Source organism: Dermacentor andersoni, chromosome 11 (genome assembly GCF_023375885.2).
Source record: "Dermacentor andersoni chromosome 11, qqDerAnde1_hic_scaffold, whole genome shotgun sequence".
NCBI classification, from domain to species: Eukaryota; Metazoa; Arthropoda; class Arachnida; order Ixodida; family Ixodidae; genus Dermacentor; species Dermacentor andersoni.
The window spans coordinates 102,888,613-102,915,226 of NC_092824.1; the positions used below are offsets into that span (position 1 = coordinate 102,888,613).

Sequence of the window (26,614 nt, forward strand, 5' to 3'; positions counted from 1 at the left end):
TGCAAATCCGATTGAGAATGTCGCAGAAGTCCCAACCGAAGCGAAAGCGACGACGGCAACCCAGAAGTGGAACAGGATATAGGAACGCGTGTGGGGTTTATACGCTCCTATATATTGGGGCTGCCACGATATACAGTTTCCGTACTTACGGGAAATCTGCCCAACTCACGTATATGTACATGCCGCGTGTCGTGAAAATGAGAAAACTGCCGAGTATAAGTGCCTAACCGACGCTCTCAGCCTGACGACGTGTGGAAAACAAGGCTACAATGCTTTATAAAGGACCGCGGTAGCCTGTCTATAGACAAAGCAAAAGTCTGTGATGAAAATAGGCCGAAATGCGATAAGATCACTATAAATAGTATATTCAAGAGTGCAGAAGAATTTAATTAACACATAACTGAATTAGAATGCAGAAGAGCTCTAAAAACCCTTATGAACGCGTAGTTTTTTTTCTGTACATACGCCAGGGAAATAATTCTCCTGCTGAGTAGGGTGCAGAGATGGCATTTGCATCAAGCAAAGCTTCGACCTTCCTCAACAGGTGTAAGTATTCGAGTACGAATACCTGCTATGTCACTCGCGTCAGAACTGCAATGAATAGAAGATGAGATGCATACAAGACCAAGAGGTGGAAGTTAGACGGCACGAACATCAAAACTAAAGAGCTCGAGATCCGAGAACCAAATACATGGAACTAAGAGACCGAGAATGCCAAGGCCGGCTCTACAATATCAAAACATGGACACGCCTTTTGGAAAGTATTTCTCATGTCCAGCTTCTGGACGCGAGTAGCATTCAGAACACTTGTTGGACATTTTGTTTGTCAAAAGTGCAACAAGTGTTGCTTTTTCGCTGCCGAACCCTTCGATTCAGTGCAAAGTGACATGCGTGTCGGAATCTGTTAGTTCACTTCCTCTGAAAAATGCGCCAACTGCCTTTTTACCCCTTCTACCTACGACTACAACAGCCGAGAGCAGTGAGGGGTATCGTGTGATTCAAATAAATACGTTATCCACCTGTACTGCACGACGAGCAGCTATTGAACGCTCCGCACTGATCTAGCCTATATAGCGCAAGCATCATTGTGATAGGCTGACGAAACGTCCATGTTGGTCAACTTGCCATTGTTGGTCAACGACATTGGTCAACGTCCATGTTGGCCAGGTCAGTATGGAAACCAGCAGGATGCCTAAAGTATGCAGAGTCTCCATACAATTTACCTAAACGCACGCCTCTGTAGAAACTCTGTGCGATTGATCGACTGATTCAGCAAAGCGATTCATAGCGGACACGTACTTATCCTTATAGGTACACTTTTATGGGAGCGTGGCACAAAACAACCGCACAATTATAGAAGTATGCAGCGAAGGTTATTCGACCACAGCACGCAGCATTGCGATTGTCACCTTTATACACGGTTGAGTTGAATAGGCAGACTTATTTTGTAGCTCAACACTGCACAGTTGACGTTCCACTAGTGCCGTTTTTCTTGTCTAGGACTCGATGAGCCATCGATGTACTCAAGAATAGCTATGCGTGTGTTCCAGTAAATCGTTCTGTGTTCGAAATTCATCCATGTGAAATATATTGCGGAGACAAGATATGCATAGCTTCCGTGGTGTCTTGGGAATCTCATCAAAACTCTTCCCGACCATAAATTTTTTAACCCTAGGTTCGAAACCACATAGCCATGGCAATCTCTGAACGCGACTTTAGGGGTGTTAGAGGCGTTTGCAGCACTTCGAAATTACAAATGGCTAAGGGTGCCCGGCTCAAGTGACAAAGTATCAGTCAAAGCCGAGCCCTCCAACATTTGCTTTACGCATAAGGATTGAAATGCAAGTACAAGCATTGGTCATTTTTTGCCCCAAGAGTCAGACACTCTGTGCGTCTCTTAATTTGAGCACTCGTTCATGCTGATGCCATAGTGCTTGTCAAAGGTACGTTAGTACAGTAAACAAAGTCGTGGTCTGTTATTGCAAATTGAAATGTAACCCAATTGCTTTAAGGTGCCGCTTTAGAAGTGCGCTATATAATAGCTTGGCCATCACTAATTTACCGGGGTAGTGCACAGCGGCACTGCATCGTTCGTCGAATAGAGTATGCATTCATGAACTGCCTCACCTTGGTGTCAAACGCTCCGCCATCGCAAATCAAGCCCTTCGCGCGAACGAACGAAATTCCTGAGATCAACGCACAATCGCTCGTAGGATTCGGTAGCAGCGGGTGCCCGTGGGCGTAAATCGGTGCGTGAAACCATCTGCAGCCTTGCAGCCCACAATAGCCTGCAGTCCTGCAAATGCGGCATAACTTAATTAAATGCGGTCGCTGGCACGCGCGTCTATGAAGGCATTCGAGCACAACGATCCCCGAGAGGTGGTGCGAACGCAGAAGCTGCACGCTATAACCCCAGACCGCATGTAAAGTGCGTAAAACGGCGTTATGTATTCTATATCGTTGTTTTTATGAAAACCCTGTATAGGTAGGCCCCATTAGACTTTGGGTCAATGACCGAACACAAGAGCGTGAACACAAGAGCGTGACCGAACACAAGAGAGTGAAGAAGGAAGATGTAACGCAGCTTAGCCATGCTTTGCAAGTGCGTAAGAATTGGTTTCGTGAGGTTAACATACATACGCGGAAGGAACGACACGTCAGCAAAGAAAACTCTTGCAGGCTTTTCACAACGAGCGCATTCGTTTCGCAATGAGTGCACAATGAGTGCAAGAGTGCATTCGTTAAGTGTCTGTTTATCTATACCAGGCATCGGATTCCAGCCTTCTCTGACGTTGGTGCGAGCTTCGTTTCACCGCTGGAAGCATTCCGATGCTGCAGGCTTGCCTGTCTTGTTTGGGCGAATAAAGCGCTTAAAATTTAGTGATCGTCCGGTCATCTATAGCTTGTGTCCGGTCTTGACACTCTAATCCGCATGCTTAGGCCGCGCTCGCCTTGTGCGAGTTTGTAGCGACCTTGCCAAGGATGAATCGCACTCGTTCGCGGGGCACTTAGTTTCGCCTTGCGGTAATGAGTGACACGTGACGGCTCGTTCCACCGATAATTGCTGGCCTTTGGCACTTATGTATATTATTTCCCAGTTTACATGTGATTTGGTGTCATGAGTGTAGATAGTACTATTGAGTACCTTTGAGCAGCAAAGCGAGCTGAGCGCGGAAGACGGGGGCGCAAAAGGAGAGGGAGAAGGAAACTAAAGAGAGAGAAGAAACGAAAGACAAGACGGTTCACCAGAGGGACGTCCAGTTTGCTACCCCGCACATGGGGAAGGGGATATAAGAACACAGATACAAAGATACACAAGACGTCGTGCGTGCCTGCGACCCCATCTTCAGCCACTGTGCTTCCTTTGCCATGAAAAAGCAACCCAAGTTTTGCACTTATCAACGTTTGCGTATAGTTTGCAAAACAAAAATATACATATATCTGCTGACCTACATGACTCCATGTTTCTATTGAAAACAATGGATAAACGATATAATTAATCTTTTAAGTCTCATAGTACCCAAATAGTGTAAGTTGCTTTCCTTTCTGTTCAGGATTAGCTCAGCTGCAATTAATAACCGACCCCGACGTAGAGTCTGAAGTATGCTGAACTGCGTAAAAGTGGTTTAGGCGACTTACTGCTGTAAAGTTTTGTGAAAATTTCCAAGTATGTCTAGGGCGTTGTGTCGTCACAGATGGAAAAAGGCAACCATCAAATACCTCGCAATTAATGTAAGTTGACACGAAAATAGAGGACGCAGCATCAACAAGTCAACGTACCCTGTCAACAAGTCAACGGACCACGCGATGTTAGATTTTCATATATGTATTTTGGTCAATAAAAACGGTTCTTGTGACAAGAATGATAAGGAGACGGCTACGTTCTCTAGTTACATGCACATGCTGCCTCCAGTATCTAAGCGGAGTACTTGAACGGAAAAGTGGTGTTTTCGCGTTTACAATGTACAACATAACGCAACAATTGTGACGGTGAACACTGATCGTCAGAACTTCTCGAAAGGAGCAGGCGCAGCTGGCACCGTATTTTGTCTTTCAAGCAACGCGCAAGTGAAGGCGCACGGGAGGCACTCGGTGAAACTCACTGCGAAGCTCACAGTGGAAACTCCCTGCAAAGCGAGTTTCGTCGGCAGGGGTATTTTGCATTTCTTCGCCTCAAAGCATTTCTTTCTCTGGGCGCACACCTTGTTTTGCGCTGTTTAAATAGTAAAAAGAACTTAAGGAAGGAGCGAGGACAAAAGCCTTCTACAGGCTTTTTGTCCCGGGACATTAAATATAGATGCAGTATTCGGTCTAGCAATTAACCCATGGCCCTCAGTCCCCAGCGGCTGCGGAGCCCCTGGACAATGCCGCGGTCAGACGTGCGACGCGGCAAAAGGTGCTGAGGATCTCAGGATCCGGACAGGCCGCTATATACTGGAAACTTACCCTGGCAACCTTTAACGCGCGAACCCTCTCGAGTAAGACTAGCTCATAGCAGGGCTCCTTGAGGAAGTATCAGGCACTACCTGGGATATTATCGACTCTAGCGAGGTAAGAGGAACTGCTGAGCCTTTACAGTGGAGACTAGCAGGGCTCCTTGAGGAAGTATCAGGCACTACCTGGGATATTATCGGCTCTAGCGAGGTAAGAGGAACTGCTGAGCCTTTACAGTGGAGACTAGCGACCTCTGATACAGAGGTCTGCCAGGTAAAAGAGAATGCAGGGTAGGAATTCTAATCCATGAGGAATAGCGGGCAATATTGATGAATTATACAGCATTAATGAGAGGGTATCAGTCGTCGTAATAAAGGTAAATAGGATATATAGATTAAAGGTAGTACAAGCCTAGGCTCCGACCTCCAGTCAGGATGATAAAGAAATAAAACAGTTTCATGAAGATGTTCAATTAGCAATGAGAAAGGTGCAAGCTCAGTATGTTGTAGTCATGGACGACGTCAATGCAAAAGTTTGGGAAACGTAGACTAGGGAACAAGCAATTGGCAACTACGGCATTGATTCTGGGAACACTAGAGGAAATACTCGTATGTTGGTAGAATACGCGAAATGGAATAGACTCTGAATAATGAATTCAAGCTTCCTCAGGAAGTGCAGTAAAGTTGACCTCGAAAAGCCCTAACGGAAACACAAGAAATTAAATAGATTTCATACTCTCTGCTGATCCCAGCATAGTGTAGGATGTAGAAGTGTCAGGTAAGGTAAAGGGCAGTGATCATAGGTTAAGTGAGGTCTAGGATTTCTCTCAATTCTAAGAAGGAGTAAGATTAGTCAAGAAGAAACCGGCCCACTTAGCAGCAGTAAGGCTAAATGTAGACGAATTCAGGCTGGTGCTCGCAAACAAATATGCACCTTTAGAACAAGAAGATGAAGATAACATATAGGTACTGAATGAAACCGTAACTAGGCTGATTTCAGAAGCAGCGATTGAAACGGGAGGTAGAGCACCAGGGTAACCAGTATAGGTAGACTCTCCCAAGAAACGAAGGGCCTATTAAAGAAACGACAAAGCAGGAATGTGTCTAATTAAAGAGATCAGATAGAATTCGCTGAACTGTCAAAACTGATCGTCAAGAACAAGTAAGGGATATTCGAAATTATAACGTAGGAAAGACTGAAAAATTAAGGAAACAGTAAAAAATGTCCTCAGCATGCAATCAGTGAGAAGAAAACTTGGCATATGACAAGGAAACATGTAGCATGGTAATGTCATCAGCAATTTCGATGATAGAGTGAAAGCAGCAATATAATTCTATACTGACCTGTGCAGTACCCAGAGCAGCCACGCTACCTTCATTAAAAGCCCTGATGAATAGGATGCAAAGGCTCCTTATTTAACTAGCAATGAAGTTAGAAGGGCCTTGCAAGACATGACCCGGGTGAAAGCGGCAGAAAATAGAACAACAGTCGATTTATTCAAAGATGGAGGATATATTATGATTGAAAAGCTTGCGGCCCTTTGTGCCCAATGCCTCATGATCTCAAATGTACGAGTGAGCTGGAAGAATACCAACGTTATCCTAATCCATAAGAAAGCAGACATTAAAGGATTGAAGAATTATAGTCCTGCTAGCTCGTTTTCAGTATTGTATAATATGCATATTCACCGAGATGATTTCTAATACAATCAGGGCAACACTTCAATCAACGAATAGGGATAGTCTACGATGGATCACATTCATGTCAACAGTCAGGTAACTGAGAAACCTGCAGAGTAGAATCAACCTCTCTATATGAGCTCCATCAGTTATGAAAAGGCATTTGATTCAGAATAGACACCAGCAGTCATGGAGGCATTGCGTAATCAAGGAGTACAAGAGGTATACGTCAATATGTTGGAAAATATCTACGAATATTCCACAGCTACATTGGTTCTCCACAAGAAAAGTAGAAAATGCCTATTAAGAAAGGAGTCAGGCAAGGAGACACAATCTTTCTAATGCTATTCACTGCATGTCTAGAAGAAATATTTAAGTTATTAGACTGGGGAAGGCATAGGAGTGAGGCTCAATGACGAATATCTCAGCAACCTTCGATTTGCAGATGACATTGTCCTTTTCAGCAACACTGAGGACGAGGTTCAACAAATGACTAAGCACCTTAGCAGAGAGAGTGTAAGAGTGGTGCTGGAGGATTAATATACAGAAGGCAAAGATAATGATCAATAGCCGGGCAAGCAAACAAGAGTTCAGTATCGCCAGTCAGCCTCTAGAGTTCGTGAAGGCGTACGTTTACTTAGGTCCAGCAGCGGGACACAAATATAAGCTGATGATGATGATAATCAAATATAAAAATAACTTGCACAGTATTAATGACTAACGTTTCTACACTACTAAATAAACATTGTCACTCTTATATCGTGAGAAGCGGTGTATATGTTCTTATCGGGAGAAGCTGTATAAGGTATAAGCAAGACGCAAAAACGAAAGGCACCTAGCGACACTGCCTTGAAGCTGCCGCATCAGCCCTCCATGACGTCATAGATATTGACGTCGTCTGCTCGGGCCTTGTTATCAGTTCAGCTAGACTACATTGTATGCTGTAAAACCACCAAGGACTGAACTGAGCAAGCTTCAAGAACTTTTTACTGTGCCACAACGGCTCAAATGCGAAACAATACTTTGAAATTCGTGACGTTACATTGACGTATGGGTGCTGGCGTTCTGGCGCGAAATAAAAATAAATGAAACTGACCTCTTTTGGCGAATACTGGCACATGTTGCGCGCCTCAGTGAAGTGTAGCCTCACGTATATTGCTCAAGGACAGTCGAAAACCATTCCTCTTAAGCAAGGAGCCCGCCATAATTGCAGCGCTATAGAATTGAATTGTGATGAAAGTTACCTAGCGGACTTTGGACGGGGAAACTCATCGCCTATAACTAGCGCGTAGGCAAACTAGCCGAGTCATGAGAACGCCGAGATGGTCGTCAGAACACCACGAGGAGACCTGCCTCGCGGACAGTGGCGGCGGAAAACATGCGAGCTTGGAACATCAAGTAAAGCATATGACTTATCAACTAAGTGGAAAGTGGAACGTAATCAAGGTGGAAGGCAAGATTGACCGTGGGAACAGCATGCGATCGATTGTCTCATGTATACCAATCGCGAAAATGAATACCTCTTTCGATTCAAGTATAATGGCAAATTCAACCGCGGGCAAGCCAGTGATGAGTGCTCAAAGAACCATTAGCAGGACAGCATGCAGAGAATCAATGACTCAGACACCAGTAGCAACAGCCGCAATGACAGCTACCGCGCTACATTGTCACGAGCTGCATGCCCCTTTAACACCACCTAAATTTAAGCGCTCATCCGGCCATCACAAAGCGGTTTAGCAAGCTGTTCTATAGACTGTCAACAACGGTTGCCTGCATAACATATCGCAGCCGTCGGGCTGGATTTCCAACAGGGTGCATATAGCGTGCAGCGCGTACTGTTTACACGCGCAGACACACACCTGTGGCAGCGGCAACGGCAGGCGGCGCGGCTGCAGCCAGGCGTCCACCGCCGTGCGGCGGTGACGACGTCGTCGTGGCCGTCGGCGAGGGCGACCCTCCACCTCCGGCGGCGACCGCGGCGGCCGCCGCTGCAGCCGCGGCGTCCCTGGCCAGCAGCTGGGCCATAGCCGCCGAGAACGTGTATCCGGCACGGTGCATGGCCAGCAGCCCGTCGTGGCACCCGTACAGCAGGCTCAGCTCGCGGGCCTCGTTCTCCTCCTGCGCTTGCTGTCTCCGGAGGGCCACCTGTGCCGCCATCACCCGCTGTCTCTCGGCGATCAGGGTGCACTTCGCACAGGCGCAGTCCCGCCAGCGGCAGTAGCGCTTGTGCCCCTTCAGCGCCGACACGACCCCGTGGTTGCGACAACGGGCGCACTTGGGCGTCCTCTGGTACCGCTCCGCAATGGGGAGACCCGCCGCCGCCGCGCTGCCGGCGACCCCGACGCGAAGGCCCAGAAGGCCCGCAGCGGCCACCGTAGCCGGCTGGGGGCCCAAGCCCGAAGACCCGCCGCTAGTGGTGCTCATGGCCGACGCGGCCGTCGACCGCGGCTCGCCGCGCCTCCTCCTCCTCCTCCGAGCGCCCGGAGAAATGCTGAGGCGGCAGAAGCTTCCAGCTTAGCGGCGGACGGCGAACGAGGACCACCGCCTCCACCGTGCACCGCACCACACCTAAAGCCAGAGCCGACGGAGTTGCCGCCGGTGTGTTCGTCGACGTCTCGAGACTGTTACGGGGCTCGCCCGGCCGGCGGCACTGGTTTTTGTGACCGCGCCGCGACGTGTATTACTTTTTCATCCGATGCGCCGGCAAGATTTTCCCCCGCAACTGGAAGGAAACGCCCGTTTCTGTCCCCAAGCTCCGCCCAAGAGCGGGAGAGCCCGCCTTTCGAACCTTCCGGCCCGCCAATCGAGGGAGCACGATGGGACCGGTCCTCCCTTTCTCTTCCCTCCCCTCCCCCCGTCCATTCGTGTTTTTTTTCTTTCGTTCCTCGACGACCTTCCTGAGCGACACACTATACGACGACGACGTGTATATATACGGCGGCAACGAAAGAATGGTACGAGAAGCGACACTCTTCTCTTTTTCCCCTTATCACGATGTGAGGACGGGAAGAATGCGGCTGCGCTGGCGGCGATGGGGATGAAAAGGTTGGCTCACGTGGAAATGTGGTGGATGTGTAGGGACAGTGTGGAAAGGGGAAGAGAGGGGGGCGACGCACCGTGGGCGGAAACTTTGGCGCCGCCGTCCTCGTCGCACTTGTTGGAAAAGCGCGTTTGTTTTCCTGACTTTGCCCCCTTTGTTCTCCCTCGCTGCTTGTCGCCTCCCTGCACCCATATGGCGCTGTTCAAAGGGTTATAAGTGCGAATCGCGGGGGATTAAGGGGAAGGCTAAATCTGAGGCACCTCGTAGCGCCCCGAGCCGCGGAATTCCTTTCATCGAGGGGGCGTTGTTAGAGTGAATGAAGAAGCTCAGGAGGAAACTTTCTTTTTTTTTTTTCGCTTCATTGTAGAGCGATCGGTTTCATGCTTCCTTGCGTGTTTCGTTTTTCGCCGAGTATTTTCATTCCTCTCTGAGTTTGTGTGTTTCGTTGGACTTCTTTGTTCAATTTTGTGCGAATGAATGCACGGACTAAAAGATTCGTAATTTTTAATCAAGGTCATGGTAATCAACATCAGTAAGAATTCGTTATGTTTTTACAGTAATTATGACTCTCCACTTACTGCCTTTTGATATATTTTTGCCGATTCTATCTTAATGCATTCTTTCTCCCATTCTCTTTCCGGCCTAGTAGATCAATCTTCGTTTAGTCTACTTCTCTTTCTTTAGCATAAGCTGTATCTGAAGTGCAGTAGACGTGGAAAAAGTGGTTCACAAAATTAATAAGTAAGAAGAACTGGCAAAGGTGCCACACAACAAAAAGATTCAACAAAGTGTAGATACACACTTAAGAAGACAAGGTAAGCCGACGTGGTCGTTCAAATGATTCCACGATTAAATGATTACATCCCTGTGTTATGTCTTTTTCTTTCTCTTTTTCATGTTGATTAATCACTCATTTCGTATCTTATTTGTACCATATTTCACTCGCAATTACGTCGACCTTGTTTTATTTAGCGTTCCTTTCTCTTTTGATCAAGAAGCCAGGTGAGGCGATTCTAGAGATACTGCTGTCCATGGTGCAAAGTGGCTAATTTTCGACTATATTGGCGCTTTAAGACCGTACCGCTAATTTTACGTACTCTGACTAATTCAGGCTTCTTAAGTGTGGCAACCGGCGAAGCCCTCTTCCAGACTTCATTACCTCGCGCGAGCCCTGCTTTGTTCAAGCGAACTCACTCAATTTCCGTAATGTGTGACATGTGGCGGCTTTGCCTCAATATGTCCATATCTGCGGCGGTGCACCCTTTACAGGAGTATAGTGCAATGTGGTTATTTTCGACTATACTGCCGCTAATTACGCCCGTGCCGGTAATTCTACCAACTTTTCAACTAATTCTCGCTTCTTGTCTCGTTCAGGCCCTCATTTCTGAGGCTAACTATGTGTCAGTATTTTTATGAAAGTGTTTACAATATACTCATACATGTCAAACCCGTGTGAAGTCAGCTAACAAGGCTTTTATCTTCAAAAACTATAATAAGGTATATGGGGGTCGACAGATGGAAACACACTGTGGGATAACAGTTGGACAAACAGGGATAAGCACTTCAGACAGACTGGCCGATGTTTCGATAGGTGGACCAATATTTGTCAAAGGTGGCGTTGTCACCCTTGGCGCGTTAGTCTTAACGGGTTAGTACAGCAGATAGCCGCCACAGATAACACCACGTGCCGTCACTATTCCAACCCGTTAAAACAAACACGCCATAAGCCGCGTTTACATGAATGCGACAACTGGCGCATCGCATCACATCAACTTTCTAGCGCATCGCATCCATGTAAACGGGCCTAATGCGCTAGGAAATCGCGTCACATTAATGTGTCAGACCGAGGCGGACTGAGACGAGTAAGTCGACTTTCGCAATGCATGTAAACGCGATCGCATCGCATTAGAAATTCAGGGAAATTGAATGTGCTGCTGATCTGCTACGCTCGCCGAGCTGCGGTGCGGCGCCGGAAGCGTCTGATGCGCTGCTTTGCCTTCGATGTGCGACACCGCGCGCGCCACCATCGCACCAAGGGTAATGCGCTACATGTAAACGCTGGCGCATCGCATTACTCGTGATGCGCTAGGAAAGGTGATGTGCTACTGACGCATTCTGTCGCATTCATGTAAACGCGGTTATGGATGACGGGTCCGCCACGCATTAGACACCACCTATTGACGCCAGCTACCCGGCTCAGCGAAGAGGGCTCGGAATCGGAAGACTTGGAGCCTGCACGGCTGACGCTATAAAAACAAGAAATTGAGGAGGAGATTCTGGGATAATGATGATAATAATGATAATTACTGCCCAGGCGCCGCAAGAGCCCACGGCATTCCCACGTGATGCAGCTAATAGGCCCGTGAATATACAGTTTTGTGCACAAATTTCCTGTCCAAGCAACAGCTCGTTCGTTTCAAGATGGACAACCAACAAGCCCATATCGGCGCTCTGTTTTCGTCGCCCTCTTTCTCGTCCTTGTCTTTTCGTACTGTTCTTCACATCGTGACACCATATACATCAACAAGTACGTTACGTCACAGAGCGAGTAAACTTAACTGAGAGGTTACCCTAGCTACGGGCTTCGAACGCTCCGTTAATATATACTGAGGTGGGAGAAAATGGAGAAATACACGTGGTGCGCACTAGTAGACAGACTCTATGACGTAAGCTACAGCTCAGCGCCATAAAATGAACAATGCGGAAATTAGAGTTATATGCGCAGGCAATAAATAAAATGTTGTCCACCATAGTTCTCCAGGAGCCACAAGGGCGCGTCCTGCACGACAATATCGAAAAGTAAGCAAATGATAGCTAGCCTTCATCGTCGCCTTCGTCGTACAGCGTTCCAGTAATCATAACTTGACTGTCGTCGCCTTCCTGCAGCCTGCGGCTTCGCTTTCAGTGTACAGCGTTCTCGTCTTCGAAACATGACTGACTGCCTTTCTACAGCCTTCGGAGTCGGTTTCATCGTGCAGCGTTCCCGTAATGACAACATGACTAACTGCCTTCCTATAGCCTTCGACGTCGCTTTCATTGTACAGCGTTCCCGTCTTCAAAACATACTGAAACAAGGTTTGGGTACAGACTAGTTGGTATTCCATGGTATCAATTCAAAACATAACTGCCTTTCTACAGTCTTCGGAGTGTTTCATCGTGCAACGTTCCCGTAATGATAACATGACTGTAACTGCCTTCCTACAGCCTTCGGCGTCGCTTTCATCGTACGGTGTTCCCGTAATCATAACGCGACTGTAATGCTCCTTGGGCATCCTCCACCGTCATTTTTTGTTGAGAGGCATTCTTGTAATCGCGTTACGCTGCTAAGCACAAATGTTGCAGGATTGGTTCCCGGCCATGGCGGCATTTCGATGGGGACGAAATGCAGAAACGCCCGTGTACCGCGCGTTGGGGGCACGTTAAAGATCCCCAGATGGTCAAAATTAATCCACTACCGCGTGCCTCATAATCATATCGTACCTTTGGCACGTCACACCAACAATTCATTTTTTTATTCACGCAATCATAATGATTTCGTGCAGCCTTCGCCGATGCGTTCGCAGTACAGCGTTTCCGTAATCATAACGACAATAACTGCCTTCATGCAGCCTCCGCCTTTGCTATCGTCGTAAAGCGTTCAGGTAGTGGATAACGTGACTGTAAATGTATCGGCGCAGCCTTCGCCGTCGTTTTCGTCATAGAGCGTCCCCGTAATCTTAACGACTGCAACTGCCTACAAGCAGCCGACGAGTTCGTGGTCGCTTTCGTCGCACAGCGTTCCCAAAATATAATCATGACTGTCATTGTCTTCCGAGTCATCGTCGCTTTCGTCGCACAGCATTCCGGTAGTGAAAACAGAACAGCCATTCTCTTCTTTGTGCACCATTTCCCGGCGCGCGCTTTCGTCGTAGAACGTTCCATGTAATCGTAACAGGACTTCTGCTCGCCCTGGGTGCTCAGTGGCTAGGCTAAGGTGCTATGGCTTTGCACTGCTGAGCATGAAAAAAACATTCGTGTACCGTGTATTGGGTGCACGTCTGTGTACGGTAAAGAACCCCAGGTGGTCGAAATCCTTCCGCCACTGCGGAACTCTTCAAATCATATCGCAGTTTTGGCACGCAATACCCCAGAATTTAATTTTATTTTGATAACAAGACTGTCATTTTGTCTTTGTGTTGCCTTCGTCGTTATCTCCTTTTTCGACTGCCATTGTTTCGAGCAGCTTTCGCCGTTGCTTTTCTCGGACAGCATTCCCGTAATCGTAGCAGGATTTCCACTGTCTTTCTCTTGCCCCGTTCGCCGTCGTCTCCGTCGTACAGCGTTCTCTTCACCTAATCAAAAACGTCATTGTCTTCTTCGTGCAGCCTTCACCATCGCTTTCTTCGTACCATTGTGTTTGCAGCCCTACGTGACTCGTTTCAACTGTACGGTACAGCTCGCTTCTCGTCATCGTTAAACTTTGCGCAGCAATGGCATTGCAGTGATCTCATCCCCCTCCGGCCATCATCTAACTCATATTGGCACTTATATCTGCCTAGCCCTGCCTTATAATTCATACAAGCAGGCCAACGATCAAAGTGTCAAAACGTTGTTGGCTGACGCAAACATAGGAGTCGAGCTTATCCCAGCTAACAATGAAACAAAAGGCAATCAGATCAATGTGCTAACTTCCACAGCAGCAGAGGTGTGAGGCACGATATGCGAAAACTTTTACCCAAGTCGTGAAAATAGCTCCTACTGTACCTCCATAGCAGTCTCGTCCTTCTGCGAACAAGTTTCTATGTTAGCAGTGTGTTCAAAGGGGCTGGCTTGTTCATCATTGGAATAAAACAGAAACAGCGCGACACAGGACAGAGCGCTGTCCTGTGCTCTTTACTCACTCGTCCTGTGTCGCGCTGTTTCTGTTTTATTCCAAAGTTTCGATATCTATAAACGTGTGGGAGGCAAGAGATCGGAGAGATCGAAATTTTTCTGATGTCCCATCGAAACGGTTCCTGGCTCGAATTTCACTCGTGAAGACTATATCTCGACAAAAAAAATAGAGAGCGAGAAAAACGGTAATGGCATACTCTTTCCCATTCTCTCTTTCTTACCATCTTGGAGCTACACGCCCGTCTCATCACATACACCAGAGCCCGCCCGCTAGCCATGTCGGTCACGTGACGGCTCACCTCACTCCCCCTAGCGGCCACCGCTGCAAACACTCCGACACGTTCTCGTTGCGCCGGGTGGCGGCTTCGAAGCCAAGAAGCAAAGAGAAGTGATTCTCGACTCTGCGGGCGGGGCCCGGCAGGCCTGCCACGATCGCATTGTCATGGGGCGGCCAAGCGCACGGGTGCACAAAGTATAACCGCAAAGGAAGCCAGGCGCAGCCACCGCAACGACACGACGTCGGCGAAAGAACGAAGCGCGCTTAGCTCGTCGGCGGCGGCGGCGTCCGCCAGGGCGCGCTCCGCGCGCTGTCCATGGAAATCAGCTGTCAGCCGCAAGCGGCGAGTTTTTTTTTCGCGCCGTCCGCGCGGATTACCAATTTAAATGCAAAAGGTTTCTTCGGCACGGCGCACCCGCCTATGAGCTCCGCAGAGGCGACGACGACGACACTATACCGGCCTGCCACGTTATTTATGTGCGCGGATCGCGGGCGTTTGCCTTCATCCTGGCGAGCCATACCACCCTCTTCCCGCCTATAGCAGTCCCGGCGAGTCGTCGTAATTCGGTCGGAACAAAAGCGTCGCACGCCGGTATACGTCGGCAAGGAAAAAAAAAGAAGCCTCTCGATGCGAGGGGCGCGTCGACAGACACCGCAGGCACGCGGCGATGCGGCTTCATCATCGCCAAGTGTATTATGCGGACATGGGTCGCTCTCTCCAAAGCGGATTATTTATCGTGCCCGGGTGCGCCCATTTACGTACATATAAGGTGCGCCGGTTTCCTCATCTCAAGCGGCCGTGGCGAATCGTCAAGAAGCTTTCTCCTATTGTCCGAGATCGGTTCGCGCTGCGACGCGCCGAGTATTTTACGCGGCGCATATGGCTGTGCGGAATATGGACACCGCGCGAATCGAGCCCTCCTAGTGGACGTCGATGTGTTCCGGGGAGAGGGTATCGATGGGCGGCGTAGATTTATTCTCTCGCGATGGTATACGATGCAGGTAACGCATGCTTTCGACGTTAACGATACCTCTCTTCTTTTTTTTTTTTTCTTTTCGGGCACTTGTCCATTGTCTCCTTGCCGCCATGAAGTATACCCCAGTCACGCAGAGCACTCGAGTCCGAACGAAATCGAATTTCTCGATTGCGTTTGGCTTCTTTGTGCGAGATGCGGAAAGGATCCAAACGTGATCGAGGAGTTCAATCCCAATCGAGTATCCATCCATCCATCCATCTATCTGTTTTCCCGCCTACCTGGATCACTGCGTAGTCGGTGCAAGAATGGGTAGAGTATCGGGCTGCTGTGATGAGGTGACAGGGTTCGAAACCAACTATCGGCCGAACCTGCGTCACTGAGCATGTGGTAATGTGTGCATACGTGCCGCTCTTCAACGAACAATTCATACCGACATGTGTGTTTTCAAGTTGGGGTAGCCCTGACACCTGCTGTCAACTGTGCCTGGGGATCTGCAGGCGACAACTCTACATTGTGTCCTAAGTTCCCGGCACCGATGTCTATGGCGGACAGTCATATTTCGGGTCTGTGTCCTGATACTAAGAACATTAGGCGGCACAATATGCTTAGGGAGGCCAAACTTAAGCCGAATGTCTCAGATGACAAGCCGTCGGACAACGGACAAGTGCGTCATTTCAGTACCCCCCCAGCTGTAACTGCATCATACAAGTTTACATTTATCTCTTTTACATTTACATCTTACATTTCATGATTGCTCTGGTTTTATATTCAAGAAGTGTCCTTGTGCCTCCCGCGCATCGAAACAAGGATTCGCTGTTGGCTGGTAAGTTGGCCTGCCCATTCACAGGTTCCAAGATAACCTCGACACGTTTTCGATGCTCCGAAGGTTGAAGTACATCATTTACAGCAAGTTGCTTGAAAAACTTAATTTCAAATAGCGTGATTTTTCAATGAGCGGACTCGCATCCAGAGCACGATTCAGACCTGACGCGAGGCTTAGCCGATCAGTAACTCACATTGGGTCGTCTGCGATGAAGCTTCGTTGTCCGCCAGACATCGGCCCTCCGCGTTTTGCAGTGTGTCTAAGCAGCCCAAGAATCTGCGACCAACAGCAAAGAAGTCGGTCACTTGACTCAACAGACGCAATCTTGCGAGAGTATTCGCAACTGCTGTGACTCACCAGAAAAAAGAAATGCTTCCTCTTGTCGCTCTTTCCGTCGATGAACTGCTGTCTGCATGCACGATGCAATGCCGCTGCGGACTATCTCGGCAGTACCGCCACACACTGCTACTGACGAGTAGTTGGACAGAACCTTCTTTGTCTGTAGTGTCAACAGCGAAAACATTTCTTCTTGGGCTCAATTAGACTGCTTGAATAAAAGCAAAGGACGCTAGTCTGGACACTCGTCCAATTCCGTCATATCAAATCCTACAAAGGAGTCGTTTCGAGCCAATCAAAGGCCGTAGCAGCTCAGCCAGTCAGAACAGACAAGATGACGAATTCCACAATATGGCGGAATTTTGACAATGCCCACAGAGACTACCACCCCAGGTACGAGATTTAAAAAAAAAATGTGTCTACTTCATCTTGGAAACGACATCCAGTGTGTCTGTGACCGCAACCGCCGGAAAGGCGGCAGTTTCAATACGTGAATATATGGCAGTCGCTTAAAGTTTATGCTGGAGACGCGTAGTTCATTGAACATCGACGAGTCAAGTGAAAGGAATGTGGTAGACCGTAAAGTGAACTGCGTTTTTTGAGTCAGGAGTCGTCTCCGCCCGAAGGTTTCGAAAGCGGCAATGCTTGCGAGTAGCGGATATACGATGACGTGTCGCAGGCCCACCCAATATAAGCAATGCATTACTTACATTGGGTGGACCAGCTCTTAAACGGGCCAGTTGGTTGCTAGATTCTTGATTCACGTTACCAGTGCAGTATACACGGGACACAAACAGAGGACGCAGACAACACAAACGGTGGATTCGTATAGGTTTAAATGATTAAATCGGAAGCGAAGATATAGGTATCCTAGGTATTTCGCGTCAAAAAGTAATCAGATAATTGCGTTACAACCGCTAGTGCTTTTTTATTTATTTATTTAGCATACTCTCAGGGCCATTACGGCATTATAGAGTGGAGTGGTTACAAGCAAATGTGGTCAATTGTGTTAATACAATATATATATATATATATATATATCGCAAATGGCACCTGGATATACAACGTTAGCGATGGCGTTCGTGGGTACACGTTGAACAATGTGAAGAAAAAGGTTCCTTGTCGCTGTTAAGAACGGCCCGCTGAGGTGCAAGTTTTGCCAGCCAGTTGCGACAGCGGCGTCAACTTTTCTTGGAAAGCCACCGTTACGCTCTAGCCTCGGCGCTGTTGTGACTAAACGCAATCGGCGCACCAACTATTGTTACTGAACCCGCCACCGCCGACCTGATCTGCTATGAGCGGGGGAGTTGCCGAGGGAACGTCTCCGGAGGCCCCTTCCCACGTGCCGTTCAAGACGCAAGACAATGGACAACCGGCGGCCGCGCTGCGGGGGTCAGCTTGGGGAATCGCATGTGCCGTTCCTGACGTCAGGTCCGAGTTCTGCGAAGGCCGTCTGACGTCGCTTGGGGACCGTGAACCTCGCGCAAAGAGGTGTGCGTGTAAGCCCTCGTCTACGGTGCCTGGTCGAACGTTTCCCTCACCTTGGGATCGAGGGAGGACCGAGTGTTTATAAACCGCTTTTGTGCGGCTGCTCAGTGTACTTTTTCTCTCGCAGTCATGCTAGACTGATGAACTGCAACGTCCTTATCTAGATACTGTAAATAAACCCATATTCCTCGTTCTCGATGAGAAGCAGTCCTTCCCTTCAACAACGTCCTCAGCGTAGATAAGTTGGACGACGGCATGGGCCAGCTACCATCTAATTCATGCCCGACTCCAATCTTGACAACTGGTTACGAACGGTGGGATTGACCTCCCAATCCCTACATCATGCAGTATTAGCTATGACGTTCTTGAATAATTGGTGATCTGCGATGTTGACCATCCAGAGACAGGGAGGCGATTCCACTCATTGGAATCGCGCGGTACAAATGACTGCAAAAAAAAAAAAATAACGATGAATACGCATAATGGAATGCCCACCTTATAAATATGATCTGTATCCTGGGCGATACATAGGGAGCCGGAGAAATAAGTTTGTTACGTAACAGCGGTGGATGGAATAAGTTATGAAAGCAGACGAAAAATTTTGCGACAGTATGACAAGGATTGTAAGTTAAGGCCAGATCTCATGGCACTGATTGTCGCGGTGCTGTTATAGTTAGAAAGAATGAAACGAGTAGAGTTATTCTCAACCATTTTCAATGAGTGCGTTAGATTTATTTGACCTGGATCCCAGAATGACGCGGCATACTCTAGTTTGGGCCGTATTAGAGTTCTATAGAGGAGTAATTTTAAGAAAGAATGTGCTCTGGAAAGTTGCGTCGTAAGTAACCTAGCATTCGGTTAGCGTTGTAGCGTTACTTATTATATGCGCGATGTAGGTATTCCAAGTGAGAACGGATGTGATGTGAAGACCAAGGTACTTGCAAGTTGTTACCAGATCTATGGGAGCGTTATTAAGGTAGTACACAGGTGGTTCATTGGTAGCTTAGATACAAGCATAAATTTACAATTTTTAACATTCATTTCCATCAACCATGAATTGCAGCATGCAAAAAACGGCATTAAGGTCAGCTTTAAGCCTGGTTACATCATCATCGCAAGTTATTTCGGTGTAAATTACACAGTCGTCAGCAAATAGGTGAATCTGAGATGAAACACGGGAAGGTAAGTCGTTATTATAAATGAGAAATAGGAGAGGTCCAAGCACGGTTACTTCGCTAGCTGAAACAAACTGGGAGCGGTTAGTGAGGAAAACCTCAAGTCACTACAGAATTTTGTGATCGAGGTTTGTTGCAGTTTGTAGATCAATAAACTATGGCACACTTTATCGAACGCTTTTGTGAAGTCTAACAAAAGTGTCTGCTACTGAATAGTGGTCAAGTATTAGATTCAATTTATGAGTGAACGATAGTGGTTTGGTGTCGCATGTATATGCTTTGCGGAAGCCGCGTTGAAACTCAGAAAAAAAGTGAGTTTGCTTCTATATAGAAGTTGGCAATGTGAGAGAAGAGAATATGCTCGAAATTTTTTTATGATATGCTGGTTAAAGAAATAGGCCGATAGTTAAATTGGGAATGTTTAGTACCTGTTTTGTAGAGTGGGGTCACCTTCCCTACCTTCAAATCAGCAGGCAGTGAACTTTTGCATGTGACTGCTGGAAAAATATTTGTAAGAATATCAGAACAACATGTGTTGGTGTTTTCTAGAAACTTTGCATTAAGTAGCAGCGAGGAGCAGATGAGTGTTCTACGCTGACGGGTTTAATTATTAACGGGTATACATGGCGACATAGTCCTAAGATTGTATAGCTGAACGCGTTTCATGAGCGCTTTTAGAAAAGTTGCGCATAAGAAACGTCATTTAACATGGATGCACAATTGGCAGCGGGAATGGCGTTACCAGTGTTATCAACAAGGGTTATGGTGTCGTCATGCTTTGGGTTAATAGTGCGACAGAACTTTTTCGTGTGAGTAGTTATATAGCATGGACGGCAATGCGTTCTTTAAAAAAGTCAGCTTACTTAAACGCTGTTGTGTAGTCATGTGTAACGCGTTTGTAGGCTACCATTTTTTCACTGTATGCCGATGTTTTAACTGATCTGCACAAACGTTTCTTTTTGTTAGAATGGCGCTTAATGCGAGTTGTACCACGGAGCGTTATCACTATAGGAAACAGTGCAGGTAGGGATAATTTTTCCCGTTGATTCTCTGGTTTTAGCAATACACATGTTCCGGTTGGTTTGCACACTGCGGTTATCGAAATCAATCAGGAATGTGTCAAGGAAAATGCAGAGCTCATTGTTAATTTATTCAATATCAGCTTTCTTATAGTAACGAATGGTCTTGATCTTTTTTTTTCTGATTTTGGCCGTGAGATGTTGACGTTGAAATGGATAAAAGAATGATCACTCAAGGACGGTAAGTAGGCAATCACAAAGAAAAGAAATGATCTCAGCCCAAGAATGAGCGGCCCGCATGCGCGGTAATAATTCATGTGTTTTAAGGTTCGTGCATACCCTTTGTGTTAAGTGAATTTCCCCATTTGTGATGTATACACTAGCTCTTCGTGTCCCATATAATAGTGCACTGGTATACCATGAATCGGAAAACCACCCAATGTGTGTCTGTGTAAGTGTCTTGCACGCCCAAGCACGGGTAGAAAACGCGGCCTTTGTGGAGAAGGTTTACAGAAAAAAAAAAATTCAGCAGATCCAACGAAATCCAACCCCGCTATACGAGCGCTCGTAGCCGGAGCTAAGCGTCGAACACGAGCCGAAGAAGCCGAACTGCGAAAAACAGCAACGCGGCGATGCGAGACGACGCACTACCACGTGTGCAGCAGGCTTCCGCCTTCACGTATTACAGGAGTGTAACATGCTGCCGAAATGTTTTTAAGAGAGCCGGTGTAGCGCGCTAACATGAAAAAGCCGACAAAACAGAAGGATGGGTTAGGATTTCCTGGCATATCATTTAAAGCTATTGCGCACGTACACTTTACGTTTAATAACTAAAGATTATATAGAAATTTGTAAAAACGACTCTTGAATATAATAAACAGCTATATCTGCAAGAAAAGTTTAAAATCTTAAAGCAGTTATTGGTATAGACTTACCCTTGAACGACATGTACCGCGCAGTCACACGACACCCAAACAGAGTTTAAACAGGCGAATTCACAGGCATACAGCAAAAAAAAAAATAATAATAATAAATGCATAAGAAGAGTCATCCCTTCGTTTTGTCTAATGCGTGGCTGATGAGATCGTACTCGCACTATGAGTGGGCACTTCGCTGCCGTATCAATCCTGCCCAGCCCGCGACGAAGCACTTCTCATGTATAGAACAAAATTTAAGGGTCACGGAGAACACTGCAAATGCGTTTAAGGTGGAAGTCGTCGATGTGTACTGCCGTTACCATAAATCAATTTTCAATGTGATGCAATAAATAAGAAAAAGCGGTAACACCGCGCGAAATTACAATAAAGAAATCCGAGGACACCTAAGCACTTCTTATGAGTTTAGAATGCGAAAGCATTAACAGAGTTTTAGCTTGTCCGATATTCCGGTAAGCGCAGGCGGACTTGGCATTTTACCGGACCGGCGGAGGCGCAAACGTGGGCGGCCTGTACGGTGCAGCTACCTGGAGGAGCAAAGCACAGCCAGACAAACACTGCTAGTTTTGCAGTAACCAAGTGTATTTTACTTTGCTGCCAGTGTTAATTTTTCGGCAGCAGCATGGTTAGGCCACTGGCAATCTTTTTACCCCTTATTGGTGCACACACTTGAAAATATGGCTGCATATAGAAATTGAACTGAACAGTGACCTTTTCCCTGACTTCACATGAAAGTTTGCATCTATTCTTGAGTGAATGTGTAGTAGTGTTATTCATGGTCAGCTTTAACTACGCTTTTTTTGCTTGTCCGCTGTTTTATTACTCACTTAACTGATAAATGTATTTCTTTTCTTGCATTATTCTTCTCACACTGTGAAAAAAAAATGTGATGTACATGACATAGTGAGTTGTCACCAAGGCCGCAAGGCTGGTGACCGCTACAAGAAATAAATAAATCATTTCAAATCAAATATGACCCCTTTAAATCTCGCCCCAAGTTTCATGAACATGTAAACTTCGCGAGTGCTTACGATCCAGCTTGTTTAAAGAAAAAGCATGAAAACTGGCATATAACGTTTTTCTGAGCGCTTCTAGTCTCATAACAGCTTCACTGCAAAATGTTGATAAACGCTGCTCCACATAATACCTTTGCTGCAACGGAAACGGAAGCATTGCAGACCGCAGGCAACGTCCGCTATAAGTAGTCAGCGCTAGTGTCGCTGCATATGCCCCGTTTCCCTTTTCCTCGCACCGCTACTCGCCGAGCGGCATCACGTGGTCTAAAATGACGTCAAACGCTCCGCCACGCAGCGGAGAAGACAGCATCGCGGACGCGACGCCGACTTTTCGTTTCCCTCAAAGCCACCATCATCGCGATTCGCAGCTTCCGTAACACGTGTTGCATGACGTCATTGACATGGCATGTATGACGTCACATAACACGGATGGCATGAGTAAATGACGAGCACGCACGATATACATGTCATGACATGCATGATAGGACATCATGAATGACATGTTATGACACGCAAGCAATACATCAATGACATCGATGTAAAGGGCATGCCATGAATGCCTTGAAATGCCTTAAAATAAGAAGACAGGCTATTTCGTTTTGCTTAAGCTTCTGGGAATTCGGATGCATGGGTGAAATATCGCGCTGCTGCTAATGCATTTAACTAGCTCAATGTTCGAACAAAACGCCACTTATTTTGTTCCATATTACCATCTATTACACAAACAACCCTAAGCGCTTTTGGGAGACCATAAATTCTTACCACTCCAACGACGTCTCACTTTGCGACGTCTCTGGCGCAGCTGTCCCAAAACTACAAGTCACTAACTTCCTGAACAACGCATTCCCTTCCATATTTACTAATTAACCGAGCGATAGCCTTTCTGATTTCATGCCTTTAAATTACTCCGTCTTCGATAATATTACTTTTGATCCCCACGAAACCACAAATCTATTCGATTCACTAAAGAATTCATCATCAACAGAAATGAACGGCATCAACGCGAAAACACTTTGAAACACTAAACAAATTTCTAGTCTCTAAACTTTTTTCAACAGTCGCATGAAACAGCAGTTTTACCACTTGGCCTGATGATTGGTAAGGTCATTACAGTTTTCAAGCAAAGCCCTAAACCCTGTCATAAGAAGTGTGGCCCTGCTTCTATTACTAGAATCCGTTCAAAAAATTCTGGCCCACGTAATCAGTTCTAATGTTGCTAATTTCCTGTCAACTATGAACTTCTTTCTCCTTCACCAACATGGCTTCCGTAAGGGCTTCACTTGAGACACCCAACTCACTCTATTTCTCCACGATATTCACTCTCTCCACAGTCCCTACATTCATGTAGATCTCCTTTGCTCATACATTGAAAAGGCCTTCGAGAAGGTGTCCAATTCCCGTGTATTATTCAGCTTAAACCAGCATAAGTCAGTCGTACCTTTGTTTCGAACGTTTCTAACCATATGTCCACAATTCATCCACGTAAAATCACACTTGCTATGCCTATTCTTTCTTCTGTTTTATCTGCCTACCCCGAAGAACCATTCTTGGACCCCTCATCTTCCTAATTTACATAAATGACTTGCCATCTAACGTCTATTTTGACAAGCGTTGGTTCGCCTATATGCGATTGTGTTGTTCAGCCGATTCTTCCACTCTCCATAATTACCTCCTTCAGATTGAAGGATCGTGTGAAACTTGGCTGATTATGACAATGCATGTAAGTGAAACCACGCTAATTAGTTTCCACCACCGTCACAACGTCTCTACCCCAACTTATACAATTGAAAATTGCAGTGCGATGTCTGCAGATTCTTTTAAATACCTTGGTATGCCTATTTCTCATTATCTCAATTGGTCACTTCATACCAACCACAAAACAAATTCTGCTAACAGTGCACTTGTCTACTTATGTAGTAAGCTTACCTCTGCCCCTTAGATGAAATTACTAGCCTATAAAATCATTCTACGTCCCAAACTTGAGTACTCCAATGCCTGTTTGTAACTCTCTCCATTGAAATCGTAACTAAATAAGAATCCATTCGGAACTGAGCCGCTCGATTTATCGTACCTAACTATTCTTATCATTGCCACATAAAAGCAATACAATCCAAGCGTCTCTACTGCCCTCGGCTTCGCATGGTATAATCTCTAGGTTATGCCTTTGTCATAAGATTCTTCTATACCACCAGACAATGTCCTCATTACCCATATCGACATAATTGGTGTGCCAATTATTTCTCCAGTGGGAGGGGCGAACCGCAAACCATCTGCTGACCATCCCTCCCTCATCTCTCTCTTTATATATATATATATATATATATTGCGGATTACTATTGCATTAAGAGAAAGAGCTTGGAAATGCGACTGTCACTTAATTTTATAATTACCAACCATATACGTGATTATCAGTCACACACGGTGAGCCACGGAGGACCAAAATTATTTTAATTTAGATATATATTCTCCGTAATTACAAAAAATCTCAGGATGATACCTGCAGCAACGAAATGCAATTAGTGCCTGACAAATGTACCTGACCCTACACAGCAGCAGCAGCAGTACAGCGCAAATTAAAAAAAAAAATAGACATTCGCTGCAATTTTAATAATTCAGCAAATAATACTACTCAGTTTATAAATATACAGCAAAAATGTATCGTTATTTAAAGCAGTAGTATTGTCGAGCGTATACACAACAAAGTACAGTCAACATAAAGAGACTCGCAATATTCACAAGGGGGAAAAAAGCGTCAGCGGATGTTTGTCACCTTGGAGAATTAGCAACCAATTTCCAGCGAAGCTAAATTTTTTTTTTTCCAGCAGGTGAAATAAGATCTTCAGTTTCCTGGAATGACACTCTAAAACGTTGCCGGTATATAACGGTTCCATTGAAAACCTTGCCCGCTTGTAAAGCTTTCGAACACTTATCATTGGGAATTATTGAAAGGCAGTAATTAATCAACACACATTTTACTTCGCCGGAAAATTAACTATAGTGTCTGCCCCTCCCCTCTATTTTGCTAGACTTTATCTCAGCTTCGTTTCCAGTTCTCCCAGAGCCCCGAGATAAATTTTACTTTGTTCGTAAAACACATTGACAAAGCACCGGATCACTTGCACGTGTAATTTACTGCAAATGTAATTTGTCCTCTCCTTTTGAACTTAGCCTACAAATTACCCATAACGCGCTCCTTATTTTTGCCGAATATAAGCAAGGTGGCTTGATTAGTTCATCGAGGACCACGGGAAACAAACTACGAACGTTTTACGACGCATTAAAAAAAATTGTTTTACGTACCTAAGAAAACAGGGGTTCAATAATTATTTGCAACGTTTCTAACTGGACCAGGGACGTAGAAATTTTGTCAGACACGGCACATACCATGAGCATCCCTCCCATTTCCACGAAATATAAACCTATTGTAACCTACCGATATTCCCGTACAATGGGAAGCATAGCTGACACGTTTTAAAACTTGATTAGGACACTTTTTTTTACGAAAGCTGTGTTTCAACCAACTCATTTAGCTTCGCACAGAGATTTTTCATAGCGTTTCACCCATTTTCGCTAAATTTGATATCGGTGGCATATGTAGTTATGCCAGGGCAACAGGTTGAATTCTAACCCCTTCGTTAAATACACTCAGTGCTCTAGGGCGCTTGTATACGTAATGTATTAACACAACCCCAATTACCTGCCCACTTTGAACGTTGCCTACACACCATCCATTAAGTCGCCCTTACTGACACCAAACATACAGAAGCTACCTCGCTTAGTTCACTGAAGATATTAGGTGGACCCAATATACGTATCACGCAAAAAAAGAAGAATAAAAAACGAGGGTTTATTATTTATTCGTAATGGTTCTAATAGGTGAGAGACGTTAAAACTTCGCGACACATTGCACTTAATATTTTTGCAATACAGAGTTCTCTTGGGAATTTGGAGAACGTAGCTCGTAACAGCTGCTTGACACTTTCAAACGCTGGCTCATTTTCTTTTCTTTTTTTTGCAGAAGTTGTGTTTGATTAACATGCGTTTAACATCGCACACAAACCTGGCATGCGTTCCCCCTATGTCCGCAAGATTTGACCTCGGTTGTAGATGCAGTTATGCCAGGACAGCACTAAGTTCTACGCCGCTCGTAGAACACTAACAACGCTCCGAACCAAATGAATACATAATCTATTGTAAAAAGGCGCATTTAACCCACCTATTTGGTAGGTTGCCTACGCATTACCCATACCGTGCTCCTAATTTTCCCCAAATACGAACAAGGTGCCTTGTTTAGTTCACCAAAGACACTCGAGAAACAAACTGCGAGCCTCGTATGAAAAACAAAACTAGACGAAAAAACAAGGGTGCAGTAATTATTTCCCACGTTAAACTGTACATGAAAGCTTCACAATAGCTTAGAGAAAAATTGTCCCTATTTTCCACGGAATTCGAAGTTCGTACGTCGCCTATTAGTTTTGGCAGTCTGGGAAACATTTTGAATAACGGCAGCATGACACCTTGGAACGCTTGAACAAGTAACATT

The 26,614-nt window shown here is 46.1% G+C and overlaps 2 protein-coding genes across 2 annotated transcripts in view; both read right to left on the reverse strand.

Moving 5' to 3' along the window:
• The window catches only part of LOC126539184 (uncharacterized), a 53,634-nt gene that overhangs the window by 22,050 nt on the left and 4,970 nt on the right, over nt 1-26,614 (reverse strand). The window lies entirely within an intron of this gene.
• Nucleotides 7,953-10,037, reverse strand: LOC140214159 (uncharacterized). Its single transcript, XM_072285519.1, has one exon. It carries the CDS (start codon nt 8,535-8,537, stop codon nt 7,953-7,955), a length of 585 nt encoding a protein of 194 aa, XP_072141620.1. The 5' UTR covers nt 8,538-10,037.